At 39.8% G+C, this 17,126-nt stretch overlaps 1 protein-coding gene across 5 annotated transcripts; it reads right to left on the minus strand.

Moving 5' to 3' along the window:
* Positions 1–1,595: 1,595 nt before the first annotated feature.
* Positions 1,596–16,860, minus strand: LOC122885435 (RNA-binding protein 6). Of its 5 annotated transcripts, none has more exons than XM_044216545.1 (23): positions 16,711–16,860; positions 14,223–14,299; positions 12,599–14,126; positions 12,406–12,495; positions 12,221–12,290; positions 11,220–11,293; positions 7,661–7,735; positions 6,590–6,881; positions 6,290–6,447; positions 6,033–6,133; positions 5,873–5,942; positions 5,698–5,770; positions 5,529–5,590; positions 5,321–5,441; positions 4,553–4,650; positions 3,599–3,940; positions 3,360–3,509; positions 3,157–3,222; positions 2,736–2,963; positions 2,575–2,649; positions 2,389–2,483; positions 2,234–2,285; positions 1,596–2,145 (listed from the first exon to the last, which is right to left on the minus strand). In XM_044216545.1, exons 2-23 carry the CDS (start codon positions 14,273–14,275, stop codon positions 2,050–2,052), a joined length of 3,969 nt encoding a protein of 1,322 aa, XP_044072480.1. In that variant the 5' UTR covers positions 14,276–14,299; positions 16,711–16,860; the 3' UTR covers positions 1,596–2,049. The 5 variants fall into 5 exon arrangements, with proteins under 5 accessions (XP_044072480.1, XP_044072461.1, XP_044072489.1 ...); XM_044216526.1 differs by having other exon boundaries at positions 1,596–2,142; positions 5,698–5,773; XM_044216554.1 differs by having other exon boundaries at positions 5,529–5,587; positions 16,711–16,859.
* Between the last annotated feature and the right edge of the window lie 266 nt (positions 16,861–17,126).

Below are 17,126 nucleotides of genomic sequence, written 5' to 3' on the forward strand. Positions count from 1 at the left end.
TAACATCTAAAGATGTGAGCACACCTTGGATTTCAGCAGACATGCAAGCAGTCCATTATTTCAAGGACACATGGAAGTACTGTGACCAGCAAATAGACAAATAGGTACAATGGTGTTCCTTTTTTATTTTATGGCAGTAAATGTAGTCCCTCTTTTCATTATATTATTGCAAAATGTGCTCAATTTTGTTTGTTTTTTCTGTGTAAACAGAAAAGGCATATTTTAAACAAAACATTTCACATCAAAAACATTAGCTCACTTGATAAAACCTGTCTGCTCTGAAGAATGTAACTGAGGAAAGATATCACATGCTATTCACAACTTTTCCCTCATTGTAAAGTTAATATGTGGTAAAAGTTGTGGGAAATTTGGATGACTATCTTTAGACTACATCGGTAGGAATGGAGATACATTAGATAGATAAAAATAATTAAATGTCTCTGTAAGGAGCACAGACATGTAGACTTAAGATGAACAGAACAAGTTTAAACTCAGTACAACAACGTTTTCCTCTCCTGAGGGGTGTATAGAGATTGAAAGAATGCTGCTTAGAGAAACAGCAGGCTGGAGGTTTCACTTTCAATCCTACAAATGTTCTTCAGCTTCTGCTCCAATGGCTTTCTACTTAATCAAAATGGTGTAGAGTTAATGCTTCTGTTCCTGCGAGTCAGAGTTGAGATTAAAACACTACCCTTTTAATACAAATGTGGGTTCCTAAAGTAGATTTTATAGCTGAAAAGCTATGACAATTTGATGTGTCAGGGTTTCACTGCAAAAACACCTGAACCTGACATAAATCACTGTGGTTTTGTTTATTGCGCTTTCTTCAGTTTTGTTGCCAAGCCACCACCTGGGCCGTGGGAGGTATGAAAGCAAAATGCAAGATATCTGTTGGTTGACATTTCTGCAGGATTAATTGTTCAGGCCTCACTTTCCTCATTAGGTTACTGTCCAAAAATATAAAAACACAAAGTAGGAAGCATGATTGTTCTTGCACAGATGAAAAGATGTTGGCTCCCTGCTCTCCAGTGTTTCTGCTGTTTGTCATTGACTGCAGCTCTTCAGACTCCCCAGTGTTCTTGTTACTGCTCTCAGAGGAGCTAGTATGTCAGCACACTAAACCCATGCAATCCTCTACATTCATTGAACCACCGCCATAGGGAGGGTGTGGGCCGGTTCCTTCATATCAGTAAAGGTCAGGGGGGAGGCTTCATGTTCTAACTCCTGCAGTGCACAACTGGGGAACATTAAAGCTGCATCTACTATGAAGTGAAATTGTGTCAAAGGCAGAGAATGCATACAGCAAGTTGGCAAGACCAGTCTTTACTGGAATCCATGGGACAAATTCCTAACTGCATGTATACATCCACTTGAAGTTTCTCATATTTTCTCTTTAAACTTGGTAAATACTGATGATTTGATTCAGCATTCTTGCTTGGATACTTCACATCAAAACAAAACATGGTTCCTTGCTGCCACCTAGTGACCATGAGATGCATGCAGCACAGATCTCTACTGCAGACTAAAACTGGGCTCTTGCAAAACACATTCAACATAATTAAAACAGCAGTAAAACAAACACTTTTGAAGCAGAGTGGTTATCCCATACTTTTTTTTTTTACTTAAAAATGTGTACATATAATAGCAATTCAGACACATGAAAATGTAAAAAAATTGCTCAGTTTTAAAACAAAATGTAATTGTGGCCAGTGCGACAGTATCATTTAAAAAAGACAACCTGGACACATTTCACGAGTCTACATACGAAGACATGGGCAAAAATACTCAAATTAACGGCATGAATAAACACTTTCTATACAACATACATTGGTGGGGACGTCAAATAGTCTTTTTAGCTCCACAGTAGCCTTGTAATGTGATTTATAGACCACACAGTTCTTCATTTCAGTGTAGAATACTGTGGCTCTATAGTGTGATAATGTCCAAGGCAGAGAAACATAACGACAGTCAAAGGGATTTCTCATGCCAAGGTGGGCAAGCATGTCATTAAAAATTCACATATCAAAGTGAGGATGTGTTCAGATGAAATCACTCGAGTTCCTTGAACCGTGCAAACATGGCCTTGCGTACTGCTTGTTTGTAGGTGGCATGGTCCCAAACTACAGGCTCTTTCTTTTTCTTCTGCTAAACAGAGAAGTGCAATGAAATGTTTAATAAACTAACAAGAAACACCACATGAAATTTAGCAAAGAAATAAAAGTTTCACACCTACCGGGACAGGTTCAGCTCCTAAACCAGGTCTATCACTGACTTTATTCATCTCCCTAAACATAGAGAATGAACAGTTCAGGCAGAAATGTTCATAATAGAACCACTTAAATGCTTTGTTTCCCATTTCAATAACACCATTGGTTAAAGCGCACTTACCTGGAGCTTCCAGCCCAGGTATTATGATGCTGCGGCTGTTGATGGTGTTTTCTTCTTTTCTGTTCTGGTGACCTGGAGGTTTCTTTGGCATTTAGCTGTGAAGGACACATTCCACCTTTAGTAATCAACTGACAACCTGATACTCTCCTCAGCCTTTTTACCCCTACACCATTAATTTTCACTTACTTCTTTTTCCTGGTTCTCCAGCGCCTCTAGTTCCTTCTTTGACCTCTTGATCTTAAGGTGGATTTCCATATTTTGCTGTTGAGACAATACATCAAGTATTAGAGGCTATACTTTTAGGGTCACTGTCAACTATTGTTCATACAGAGGCTAATAGGTAGTACTTTGTGCAGGTCGGAAAGCTGCTGGTGGCGGAGCAGAGCGTCCTTGTTGGGGAACTGTCTCCTACACAGCAGGCAGGCCATCTTCTTCCAGTCTGTCAGCTTGTTGTCCTTGTCTTCAGACTGGCCACCCTGACTGCCTTTAGCTGCCTCCTCCTTATCTTCTTCAACCTCTTCATCACTTCCAGCTGCATAGTCTGATGCCAGAAGACCAAGTGAGCCCATTGGACGCTGGAGAAGTAAATCAGACAAATGCTAAAGACAACACAATTTATCATGAAGAAAAAAAGTATAAATACTAGTCTATCCACTTTATTTAATTTTTGAGGAAAGTAATCAAAGTGAGTCAGGTATGACCAAAGGGTCAACACCATGCAGTTAGAATATGAGGTATGCAAAGTGGGATGAACAGGAGGATTCTTACCTTTGACTTTTCATCTTTCTTAGGAGGAGCAAGGGGCTTCTTAAAAAGATCATCTCCACCTGAGATCTAAGGATGTAGACAAAGGACAGGGCCAAAAAAATCCTTACAAGATATAATAAATAAATACTTCTTATATCTACATTCATTGTAAAAATTAATGCACAGAATAGACAAGGTGTGGTTGTTGGAGGTGCGTCCCTAACCTTCCTCTCAAAGATAGCGAAACCAGCATCAGCAGACTTGGATTGCCTCCTATCATCGTCCATTCCAGTCTTCAGCAATGGTGATGCGGCGCGGACGCTTTCCTTTTGACGATTCTGGATCTTTGCCCAGCGCTCCATATCTTTCATGATCTGCAAACAGGCACACATTTCTTAACTATCTGTCCTTTACACATCTGTATTTCACATTTTGTGCACCGGTATTGTAATTTCAGCACTACCTTGACAGCAGCAAGACTTCTCGGCTTCTCGTCTTTGTCCTTTTTAGTAGAGTCGTCGTCGTCTTTCTTCTCAGCAGCTGCTGTAGAAGTCGGGACAGGCTCCGAATCAGAGCTGGCAACAGAAACGGGAACTGGTGCTGTAACTGCTGCTGTGAGGGCAGGCACCGATGGTTTCTTCATTTCCAGAGGAGCATCTGCTGCTGGGTTGGAAAGAATGGCCTGGTCTTCAACAGTCATGGTCACAGGTTGGGTCTCTGCAGAGTTCCCTCCTGGAACTGGGATGAAAGTCTTTGAAGCAGCATCCCAGTACATGTACTCCTGGGTTTGAGCATTGTAGAAATACTATACACAAGAATACGGGGGGGGGGACAATGATGACAATAAATTGACAACCAAAACCAATCATTTAAGACACATTTATGGTAGTCTTTGTCCTCTTATTAAGAAACCATTCAAAATCACACATTGGATAATTGATTAGGTTAGGTTTTTAGGTATACATTTCACTCCACCAGACTGAGTCATTTGTCAATCTTCAACTCAGTGACACAGCTGAAAGAAAAGCTTTTTAGTATTGTTGTCACTAAAATAAAAGTAGGAGGTAATTGTGTATGCTTTGATTGTGAGGTGAAACCACAAATTACAACTGTTACGCACATCTAACAACTATTGAAAACAATATGATTTTAAAACTGTTTACAAATTCCATTAAGATCTTCTAATTTCTCGGAAGCTCAAAGCTGTTCAATAAATGTGCATAAAAACATTTTTTATTAGAGGATAATTACTTCTGGGTAGATGTGTATTAGCTGTACAGTATTTATTAATCTCTGGCAGATTACTGACTGCAGCACCTACATTACATTTGGATATACAACATTACAACACTAGCTACTCTTGTCCATTCAGAGGCCAGAGAAAGCGTTGGATCACTGTGTTGTCTTGTATTCTCACCCTTGAGCCAGGGTCATAGTACAGTGTTGTCTCAGGATCGTAGAAGAAGCCTGACGTAGCATCGTACAAGTAGTTGGTCATGTCTGGAGTCTCAGAGCCTGGAGGAATTAGGACAAATAAATATGAAATTTATATTTATTCATTTGGAAGACATTTTTGTCCAAAGCGACGTACAAATGGAAGTACAATCCAAGCTACAATAGATCAAGGAGAAGTCTTCGAGAAAAAGAGCCTCAACACTCAGTTCCACATTCTACTTGACACAAGGCTTGCCTAGCAATTGACTTGAGGTAGAGCTAGAGAAAGATCAAGAGATAGAGAGACACAAAGAGCATTAGCTTAGTAAGTACTCTCGGAAGAGGTAGGTCTTCAAATGCTTTTTGAAGACAGACAAGGTATTCTGATGACTGAACTGAGTTTGGTAACACATTCCGCTACCACAGGGACCACCACAGGAGAAGAGTTTGGATTGAGATTCCTTGCCTCGCACTGACGTGTTCTGCTTTCTCTTTTCCTTTTTCTTTAAAACCTCATAAAAACCTAGAAACATTTATACATTTAAGACCTTTTCTCTGGAGTTCTTACTTTCCTAAAATGTCAGATTTAAGTTAAATCCAAGTGCAGAAAGCGTGCAGGAGTTTGTCACCATTTACTCTTGGTAAAATGACAACACTGAGCTATACTGGAGTAGTTTACTACAATGTTGTAACAATGTAGACAGGAGATGATTAACTTTTTTCTGGATTTGACAGCTTGATTTGTTGTTACCAAAGATGTAGGTCTGTGATCCATCTACGGTGACTGTCATCCCAGCTGATTCTGTGGGCACATGGGGTCCACCAGCCTGGAACGACGGATCCACAGGTGGAGCCTCACCGTAGCCAACTCCCTACGAGGTGTTAAGAGGAGATGTACAGTTTACTGCCCAGCTTTGACACAAGATATCTACAGCTTTGCTTTTTGATTTGTAACCTACCTGTCCAGTGCTGGGGTCTGATGACAGAGCATGATTAGTGCTGCCAGTCATCAAATCACCTGCTGACAAACATGTGGGACTACTTAAAACAGTTTCATGTTCAAGTTTAGAGATAATAAACAGTGCCTAGGGACCAAGATACCAGAATGTGTGTCTGAGCAAGTCTCACCTTGCATTCCAGCAGAGGCACCAGCAGGTGGCTGCAGAGGCTGCGAGTACTGTGGAGGTTGTGGGTACTGCTGCTGCTGAAATGTCAAGGGAAAAAAATAAATAAATAAAATAACTCATCATCAACTTCTTTTTAAATAACTTTGTAAAACAATACAATATATACCACAACTTACCCCCATCATGCTGACCTCAGGTGGATACCCAAGGATGGAACTGGTTGGTTTATCAAAGTCTCTTCTGAAACTGAAACAGACAGAAAATCATCAGGAACAATTTAGATAAGATTTCTCTAGACATAGCTGATAAGAAAATCCTTGCAAAATAGTGACTTACTTTTGGTTTTTCAGTGGTTTTGCGACCTCAGCATAAACTCTGACTCCATCAATATAAAGGGGTCTGGGTTTAGTGAGGAGCTCAACCAGACGTGTCACTTGCTACAAAAGAAGACAATGCTAAGTGCTGGGAAATCACAGGGAAACACTCGACAAAAGACAGTAATCACAAACTCTGATAAAACATGAAATTATAATCAACAGCAAACTGTGTGCATTCATATATTTATTTATTTATTTATTTATTTATTTAGGTACCTCATGGGAGTCCATGTCAACGAAGCAGAAGCACTTAGCTCCTGGTGGCTTGGCCTTGACTAGGCGAACATTTCTTTCATCCAGATATGCAAAGGGATCCAAGGCTTTCAGGATAGTCTCTACTGTGGTGGTGGGCTTCACATTTTTTATTATCATGGCTGTGCAGTGACACAAAGGAAAACTTATGTGCTGTTGTAATTCATAACCAATTCAGGTAAACAACAACCAAATATGTCCATGGATTACTAGTGTTTATGGCTATAAGCTTAAGAGAAGACCCAGGAGTTTAAGTCAACATACTTTTGCTATCTCTAAAGACGGAGTCAGACTGGTGTGAACTGTGATGAGGAAGGTTGCGGTTGCCCCAAGATTCTGCCTGCTGCTCAGTTTCTTGCTGTTGGAGCTTTTGGTCCACCTGCTGCTGCCAGGCCTCTGGAGTCAAGTCAGAGCTACGCTGCCACTGGTTGTGGGACAATGGCTCAATAGGGTCTTTTGGTTTGGACCCATTCAGGTTGGTCTTCAACTCTTCTAAAGGTTCATCTGGTCTGGGCAACTGGGGCTCCCGGAGTTGAGGTAATTTGTTATCTGACTCCTAATTCACAGAGAAAGGAAGGGACACTTTTAATTACTTTTAAACAATATGGTGAAGTGATACTGTACATGGTGAATAGACAGCATAAATTCTCAAATAGTGGCTGGGCATTCATTTATTTTTAACTTGCGCTAGGAGCCATTAAACTCAGAGCAATGGAGTGGTTATTATTGTATGGCTTTGTTGTTGTACTGAAATAATACTGTGTAATACTGTGTATGTACTGAAAACTTAAATATTAAGATGTTCTGTATATATTTCTCTATTTATGGATTGCTGTTCTTCCCTTACATTATGTGAGATTTTTGTTGTTTGGTTTCATTTGCTGAACATGGTCTGTTATGTGACTACTTGTCTACACTAGTCACATGACAATTTATTTGTCCATACTGACCAAGTGACTATTTGCATAAATATATAAGAAAACAGCTCAAAAGGCGACCATTTTGTGTTTGCCCTGATGAAGGCCTTAAAAGCTGAAACGCATAGGCATGTGTTTAACTGTTACTATGACTAAATAGCCATGAGATATTAAAGGCTTTTTAAATCACTACCCCCTTGAGTGCTTCAGAATCCTTCAACAATTCTAAACTAGTAGATCCCCAAACTAAGGGCACCAGAGGGACATCTTTTTCACACCCGAGCAGCACATGCAGACTGTTTTGTGACTGATAATACTGTGTAAATTAAGCTAAATTTACCACGAGAGATGTTATAATACAGGTACAATACATTTTGATTTTATAGTGCCTTTAATCATTTTCTGTCACAGCACTCACATTAACACCCCTTTCAAGCTCGTCTGGCTGGATGTACTTCATGGATGTTGTTCTAGTGCCAACCTTTAGGGATCCCTGAAAGAAGAACTGAAATGATCAATCAGCATCATACAACATAGGTGACATATCTTCTATAATACCAATGACATCCAACATGCACTGTGGCAGGTTTAGCCCTCCTCTTCACTGCTGAGAATCAAACGGGCGAAAACTTAGCCTATGGTGGTGTGCAAAGCCCAGATCAAGGATCATGCTTCACATACTACGCTAAATAGTTTAAAGGGAACTACAAATTAGGGCTGCGACTAACAATTATTTTCAGTATCGCCTAATCTGACGATTATTCTATCAATCAATCAAGTGATTGTTTGGTCCAGAAAATATCAGAAAAAAGTGGCCATCACAATTTCCTATGACCCAGGGTAACATTTTCAAATTGCTTGTTTTGTCTGACCAAAACCCAAAGATATGCAGTTTACTATCACACAATACACAGAAAATCAGCAAATCCTCACAACTTAAAAGCTGCAACTAGGGAATGTTTGGCATTTTTGCTTGAAAATGACAACAATCAATTATCAAAATAGTTGCTGATAGCATAATCCAAAAGAAAACAACAGAACTTCGAAGTGCCAAATGAGAACCACACTCCCAGTAGGGTAAGGTGTACAAACCGAACTATGCCATCGTAAATACCACATTTCCAAGAATAGACTGCATTAGTGTGAGTAAATGAGCTCTTTCAAAAGGGAAGTTCACGGCATCTCTATTTATTACACATCTAAATGTACTATGCAAATTGGTAGTACTGTCTTTAACATCCATAATTCTGATGAAGGTTGTGCATCTCAAATGGATTTAAATCCACAGTGGTTAATTACATCAGTACATCATTTGCACAAAACAAAATTAACCATTAAAACCATACATAAAGCCATACCATAAAGCACAAAGCAAAAACCATCCTTTACCACTCATGATAGGGTATTCAAGTCTTTGATGATATTAAAATTACTGACCACACAAATACCTGCATCATCTAGTTTTTATCCCGAGCTATCACAAGCTGCAGAACATTGGCCAAAAGTGAAAATAAAGTTGTGTTCAACCAAATGCTCTAATAGAAATAGCAGAGCCAAACAATAAACTACTACACATTTCAGCAACAATTCAACTGATCCCAAGCTACTCCAATGTTTTACAGACATGATCAAAGCACATCAATCCTGGCCAGTGTTGGATTCTTCGTTCATGGTGTCAAGATGTGAACTTTAACAAATTGCTCAGAGCAATTTAAAAAATAAAGAAGAAATCCTGGTGTCCAAAATTCACTGACGATGAGTTCAAGAGACCATGAGGACATGCACTCTTCAGGAAAGTCACAGATGACTGAAAATGTCTTGAACTAGTGAAAAGAATTTTGCCACAGAATGACTGCCGCAGAGACCTAAAGACAACAAGACGAAGAGTTTGCAGCCACACTAGCACTTTTGTGAGGCGTTAACGCTCAATGTGAAGAAAACCCAACTCTTAAATAAATTGTTATAGATAAACCAAAGTATTAAGACAAATTAAGATTTTGACTTGATGATAGATGAAAAGTGAGGGGATCACCAAAGTGCAAAGACCACAGTGTCTGCACCAAAGCCCATGATTATCCGTCCAACAGTTGTTCAGAAATTTCACTCTGAACCACAAATTCAGTCTCATGGTGGTCCTACAGGAAAGGTCAGGGGATCCCCAAAGTTATTAGGATTCATCCTCCGGGCACCATGAATATCTGTACGAAATTTAATGAGAATCCATCCAATAGCTGAGATATTTCAGTATGCACCAAAGTGGTGGACAAACCGACTGACAGACAGACCGAAAATGTCATCCATAGAGCCACGCCGCTAGCGTAGCTAAAAACTCCCAGGAGCAATGTAGACCCGTAAATGGCTGAGAACATTATACCAAAGTTGTGATCACTACAATGCTTTACCTGTCCCAAGATTACTATGGAAAAAAAATCTTATTTTTCAAAGCTACTTCTAATCTCTAAAATGGTAATTTTCTCTTGCCAAGTAAGCTAACAAAATGGGTACAATATATTAACAGCTAAACTGTAACTGCAGGGTTCTCAGTAGTAATGCCGCATTCAGATTGACTTTAACCTTTGGTGAAAAAACGCAGTTTTCTCATTCGCTTGAATGAGGCCACTACGGCAGCAGGGGTGCCAACGCAAGGGCTCCAGCAAAAAATGCAGGGTTGTCCGGCAAAAGTTGAGCGAGGTTCAACTCATCTGCCGGTGACATCCGCTGACAAGGTGCTGCGGTAGCCAATCAATTATATACACATTTCTGGTAGATTACTTTGGAACACGACCGTATTTCTACTGTTTACATCACAATTGTCGCGAGTAGAGATAAAATAATTGTTGTTGAGTGTTTTGGCATTTGATGTGTGTTCAATCTCGCGGATCTGTTACTCAAGTGGAATTCCGGATCCTATTTCATGTCTCACCTGTACCTGAAACAACCCCCCCCCACAACCAACCAGACCCTTGCATTGTTTTAAGTGTTGCAGGGCTGAATTTTCTGCCTGAGCCATTTACGAAATAACTGAAGGGAAATAACTGAGTCTCTGTGTTCACACCAAACAGCCCTGAGGCAAAGTTGTTTGCTTTTGTCCCTAACGCATGAATTCAGATTACAAATTGGCATCAAATGTAAATGCAATGTTTTTGATCCATTTATTGCAATTAAATCACAACAAAATGTTTATTTTAGGCTCATACCACTGTAGTAAGACAGATTAAGAGAATATTCAACTTGATCGAAAATTCACTTTGCCTTTGATGTGAAAAATTTTTATGAAACACACGTAAGGAAAGACTTTAAATTAGTTGAAGCAGTAACAGAACCTTTTTCTTCGATCTCAAAGCAAATATTTTATAACACGAAGACTTTAAAAGGCTAAATCACAACACAGGAAATGGTCACAACACAGGAAATGGTGGATACGTACAGTACCTTCATCGGCAATATCATCGTAAAGTCTTCCTAAAATTATAAAAAAACCTCTTAACTGTTAAAGACAATCCCACGTAAGGACAGATCTTTACCCCCAAACATCTGTAATTTCTGGTTAAATCTATTCCAAGCTTTGGCAGTTTGGGGTTGAAAGTTTAAAATTTAGGATTAGTGGGGCAAGTAAACAATGGGAGAGAAACTTATTGTATGTCTGTGCACATACACAGTTAAAAAGTATTAAATAATTTTTCTAAATCTTTTAAGTACTAAACAAGTAACCTGAAATACTATCATAGTTTTGTGGATAAGTACTTACAATTTAATCTGTGTAAAATTAGGACCAACTGTTTAAAATAGGTTTAAAATATTAGCATCTAAAAATGTCAACAACTGACATCTTCATGTCCTTAACCAAAGTAAGTTTACTAAAAGTAATAGCAACCCCTTCCCAGGTTCTCCCCCTCCCCCATCTACTAAATGCCCTCTCAACCCCTCATAATCCTGATGGGAGAGACGGCCTTCGTAGAGTGACGAGGATGGGCCACCTTGTTGGACTCCATGAAGTGGACTGCATCCTCGAGGTTTAAAAACTCCACATAGGCCGTATCGTAGCTGTAACCTGGGGACAGCATTTGAAATACAGATGGGTTTTTGTTAGTCAATGCCAGTAATGACAGTCACCCACTAAAACAGAAAAGACAGCAGTTCGTGAATACATCGAGATCAGTGTGAGCGAATTTTACACTTTTACTGACACACATACCTTTTCAGGAAAACACATTCTGTTTATGCTTTTTTGTATTCAGTCTTCTCATGACTGATGTCGTATCAGACTTTGCCAGCAAAGGCTTTAATAAAACCAAGCCTTAACAGACAGATATTCCAGACCAGTGGCAGTGAACGACTGCGTGGTGTGCACCATGGAGACAGAAAGATTTACTATTCATGTTTATATCAAATTACAAAAAAGGAACCTAATATCTCTTTCTGTGATGGACATTTTGACATATTTATGCTAAATGAATGGCCTTTGAGACATAATCTTCACAAAAAGGCTTGGCATCATCTATAACCAAGTCTACAGCGACCCACTGTGGAAAACTTCCACTCTAAAAAGCAGATGTTAGGATCAGCAGGATGAACAAAGCACTAACAAGGCGGTCTCCATTTCAGGTTTGCTAACATTCTTTTTCAATCAGAATACTTACATAATGTGTCCCTGAAGGACACATTCAGTCACTTGTCACAGATCTTTTGTGACTGACAATGAATATCACTTTCCAAAGCTCCTAATATTGAATCCTTGGTAAATCCTCTAATTGCTGACAATGACCCCACATCCTCAGACATGAAAAAGCATGGAATAACAGAACCCCCCTTCCTTCTTTACTGAGCGAGTTCACACAGACCACCAACAACAAAAGCAACCAAGAAAAATAAAAAATAAAAAAGATTGCGGAGTTTCGAATGTCGTAAAAGCGAAATATCGAGGGACATGTTAGCGATCGACTGCCCCAACAGTTCCACAAAGAAACTTAATGCTTACCTGGCACAACATTTTTGATTTTCATTCCCTGCATTGGCACACCATCACGGACGGCAAAGGCACCAAGAATCTACAAAAGACAATTTCAAAATGAGTGAGTTATGCGATGGCTGTCCATGCCAACTAATAAACATAGTCTGGTAACCATAATAATTAACACATAAAATTGCTTTTCTGATTATTACCTGCTCCATTGTGGCAGTCTTTGGAATACCAATTATGGATATTGTATTGGAAACTTTGTCCTCCACTGATGCACTCCTGTAATCTTGATCCTTTCACATACATTTTGATTAAAATTCTGGTTATGACACATCAAAATATTATAATAAAAGCATTTATAAACAAATACCAGCAACCAAATCAAAATACACCTACCTGAGAACCAGACTCACTAAATTTTGAAGGTGTGATTGGTTTAGACTCTTTGATGAGTTTCTCTGGTGCTTGAAGTGCCTCGCGTTTGTAATCAAAAGCCCTCCCGGACCCTGTCCTGTAATCGATGTCCCTGTAGTCTTGGTCTCTTGTCTGTACAGTGCTGCTGCTTTGGAAATCGCGTTCAGTCCCCATCTTATCCCTGGCAGGTACCTGATTGTGTGGGATATCTTTCAGCCCTTTAAAACAATCACTTGGCACCTGAATCTGATTCTTCTCTTTATGGTAAGGGGGTCTTTCGTCATGATTTGATTTATTCTGACTATGCTTTGGGTCCCTTTCTCCAAGCCAATGTTTACTCTCATTTTCTCTCCCATGAGGGCCAGTATGGGTACTTATTTCCAGCAGTGGATGGTCTTGTGGAGCTTTTCTGCCAATTGATGGTAGCTCCATAGCAGGAAATTGGTCACCATGAGGAAAGCCAGCATCTTTCCCTGGGAATTCAACAGATGGCCGATTCCTTTCCTGAAATGGTGGTGGATCTCTAACATTCACGTCTCTGCCAAAACCTACAGGGAAGCTGGGTTCGGGTACACCTCCCATACCTTTACCCATGTTTGAGAACGGGTTCTTGTCCTTTCGACGGTTCTTCCATTCCTCTGCAAGAGTCATCTCTTCACCACTTCGATAATCCATAAGGGGACTGCCACTTGAATCCGTATATTCTCTCTCTCTGACTTCTGCACCCATAAACTCTGATCTTTGAGGGCCAGCAACATCTGAAGGTATGTCTGATCTTGCCCTGTCCACTGGAGAGACATCACTGTTTCCAAATCTTAAGGGAGATCGATCCCTACCTCTAAATTCAGCTGATGGTCCAAGACGATTTCTGAAATCTGTATCAGAATCAAATCCACCTCTTGGATTGACAGGCGGCCCTCCTCTTCTGTCAGTGTCCATCATCCTCCTTTCACGTGGAGGTAAGTCCATATCAAAGCGATCAGTGTCACCGATGCCCATTGGGGGCCTGTCACGCACGTCCCTAAATCCATCACTTCGCTCCATTCTGTCCACGGGAAACCCTCTTCTTCCATCAATATTAGGATTGTTGAACGGTGGCATGTCGTAATGAAATGACTCTCTGTCTCTCATGTCCATAAATCTGCTGTTTGGCTCCCGTGGTGGCATACCCCTCCCCCCCATGTCTACTGGGTTCCTACCTGGTCCCGGGAAATCAGAAGAATTCATCAGTTTGTCTCTGATGGCAGTTTCATAGTGCCTTCTAAGACTGAAGTCTGGCTCTTCTCCAGGTCTAAAAAAATCTCTGTTTGGCTCTCTACCTCGCATATCTCGTGGGTCCATATCACGGCCCCTCATGGGTGGCCCATCCATCCTCCTCATATCCATAGGTGGTAGATCTAGAGGTCTTGGGCCCATATGACCCATGGGACCCATGTTCATCCCATCTCTACCTCTATAATCAGGCATGGGACGATCTCTGCCACCAAACATTTCTCCACGATGATCACCACTGGAATACATATTAATATATTAAGACTACTGATTTGTTTGAAATACAAATTGACATTTGTCTTAAATCTATGCCTATGAATGGTGGTTTTTTTACCGAAAGGGTGGTCCTCCCCGTGGTCCTTGCCCTGGTCCTGGTCCATCCCACATGTTTGTAAGTCAGTAGTATCTTATCTGGAAGCAAAGTTAAAGGTTTGCATCATTTCATGATGGTACATGAATGCACTACTTTTGACTTGGCAATGGCAGGTATAACAACAGATATCCATCATAACATAACTGATAAGAATTGGACTTTGACTGCACAACCCAAAAACAGGGTTCAACAATAAAGTATTTCCCAATTGCCCAGGGCAAGTAAAATGTTGTGTTGGGCAAATAAATCTAGCAAATCACTGGCCCAATCAGGCAAGTAGTAAAAAAGAATAAAACGTATTTTTAAAAAAGGAGCTGATGAAAGTATGTAAGCATGTTCCTTCTCATCTCTGCTGAGAGTTGCACGTGCACAGTACCAATCAGGCCGCAGTGGAGATTACTCGAATTGACAACAACTATGCTCGTTACTGTAAGTAAGTGCAGTTCGCCACAGTCTAATTTGTCCCGCCTCAGTTTTAAAAGTGAACCGAAAATACTTTTACACTTATCATAACAACATAAGATCTCTAACGTTGTGTTTTGCATGGTTGCTTCACCAAAGCACCTCTCACTCCCAGTCAGAATTGTTACAAACAAGCTAAAACAAAAGCTGTCTGTATGTAGCCTAACTGCTTATTTTAGTTTGCCACTGATCTTAAAATTTTGCATATTCTTGTAAACTTACTGCTGGCTGAGACAAACCAGCCCCTTCTCTTTCTCTACAAGCGTGATCACACCAGAGGGAGGAGGACAGAGGACAGGAGGATGGACTGATACTTACTGTCTGTTCTTCATTCTGATAAACTTCACTCAGTATTTTGATGTCAAGAATATTATTTATTTTACTGACATTTTAGATTTGTTTTTCAGTGAGATATTGAGTTTGACTTTGAGAAGATGAGCAAATCATAGTTCAAATCCCTTCACTATAAGCCTTGTTTAACCAATGTTATTTTGTAATTATTTTATTTTTTTTTTTTTTTTTTTTAAATGGAGCACAGTGCGGTCACTCAAAAATGTGAAGGGTTACTTCAGGGCATCCCGCATACTTCGTCAATGAGCATGTTTGATTCACTTTTGTCCTACTAATATCTGTGTAATGTGAAAAACTACAACCTGTGTGTTTTTTTATAAATGCTGTAATGACAGTTGTCAAAAATTATGTAAAATGCAGTTTTTAGTCAAATAACATCAAATTTTCTTGGGGGAGCATCTAAGCCCTCCAGAAACCTATAGGGAAAACCCTGAATGTGTTTAAGACTAAATTGTTTACTAGAGCACAAAATTCTTCATAGATCTAGCCTCTTAATTTTGCTCTCAAAGTGCACCACATTGACGCATATCCAGTGAGATATTAATGAGTTTATAAAGTTACTTTGCTGTTGTAAATACTGTTGCTGCTCTAGAAACATTTAGTTATATTTAAAATATTCAATTCTAATCCTGTTCTGAAATTTTATTAAATAATATATTTCTTAAAAATCAATTATTTAGCAATGACAGAGAACCGAACCCATAAATGCATCGATAAGAATAGCAGTATCAATAAAATCCTAACGCCACCCATCCCTACTCACGAGAAAATGGCGGCGGGTAAAGACAAAAGTTTATTTAGATAATCTATCACTCACTCACAGTTAAAGAGTCCATCTCTAGATAGGAGGAGGACTGTCATACCATTTTCGATATACAATAATGTTTGTCGCTTTGCATCTACAACACACTGTGTCCGTGTTCCGATTCATTTACTTTATTTATGAAGATTAAAACATGACAATTAGTTTTGTTGTTATTTGATAACGGCTAATAAATAAAACTATTTGTTTGGGGGAGTAAAAATTTACTTCGGGCAAGTAGATTTCTGACCCACTTAAGTGTCCCGACCGGGCAAGTGAAACAACCCTTAACGTTGAACCCTGGAAATCACAGTGATTAGAAATCTATGAGCGCATGGCCACATAAAAAAGTGATCGTTTATATGTTGGCGAGTGTGTTATTTCGGTGCTTCAGTGACGGTACTTAAAAGATGGCTGCTTACGTCAAACCTGGGGCAAGTAACACTGGGTGGTGTGATTGCTAGTGGCCCGCTAATTATAGCCATCACTAGGCCTTCACAATCTACGCCACAACATAAACAAGTAACGTTAGTATTGAAAATGACTGTACTGCAATAAACAAATTAATTCAGGGGAACGGTCGCATTGTAACGTAAATGTTGGCGTGAATAAATTAGCGGGCTAAAAACCATTCACGTTACATCCAGTGTTAGCCCATCGCAAAAGACCACTCACAGGGTGACGCTATTCGGAGCTAACTTGGCTAACATTAACGTTAAAAAGCCGGTTTCTTTGCGTTAGCTTGCAGCTGGGTAGCATCCTTTAAAATACAGAACACTTAACTGACTATATATTTCACCATTGTCGCGTAGATATTATTCCTTTAGGACCCACCTTGCTTGCTTGTTCTTCAAGCTCAGTATTGATATTTCAGAGAATTGTCGTCCAGGCCGTCGATTGCTTCAACGAACTGATGACAAATGGAGACCGACGTCCTTCTTCTTCTGTTGCTGCAGCGGAGACGAAGCTAATTCTTCTTCGCTGTATATCCGGCATACATGCAAACTACAAACTGTAGGGCGAGTTGCTGCCACCCAGCGGTGATTAAATACAAGTACTGTCATTTTTGATTATATGTAGGACCAGGCCATAAAAATTAGTATATCCCAGGATCCATAAAGATACCACAATATTTCCCATATTTTAGTTTTAAATAAACAAACCTTAGTGGCTAAAGCAAGAGCTTGATTTAACATTCATCAAACCACTATCTCTGTGATACACAACAAAACCTGTAAGATTGCAGGTCT

Source organism: Siniperca chuatsi, linkage group LG2 (genome assembly GCF_020085105.1).
Source record: "Siniperca chuatsi isolate FFG_IHB_CAS linkage group LG2, ASM2008510v1, whole genome shotgun sequence".
Classification (NCBI taxonomy): domain Eukaryota; kingdom Metazoa; phylum Chordata; class Actinopteri; order Centrarchiformes; family Sinipercidae; genus Siniperca; species Siniperca chuatsi.

What these genes read in the sequence shown, in the direction of transcription:
- LOC122885435 (XM_044216516.1), bottom strand. Translation starts at nt 14,275, where the DNA reads ATGTGGGATGGACCAGGACCAGGGCAAGGACCACGGGGAGGACCACCC. An exon ending in TGCCTCTGCTGGAATGCAAG is followed by an intron (nt 5,591 to 5,697) that starts GTGAGACTTGCT and finishes CATGTTTGTCAG; the next exon opens with CAGGTGATTTGATGACTGGC. An exon ending in CAGACCCCAGCACTGGACAG is followed by an intron (nt 5,442 to 5,528) that starts GTAGGTTACAAA and finishes AACACCTCGTAG; the next exon opens with GGAGTTGGCTACGGTGAGGC.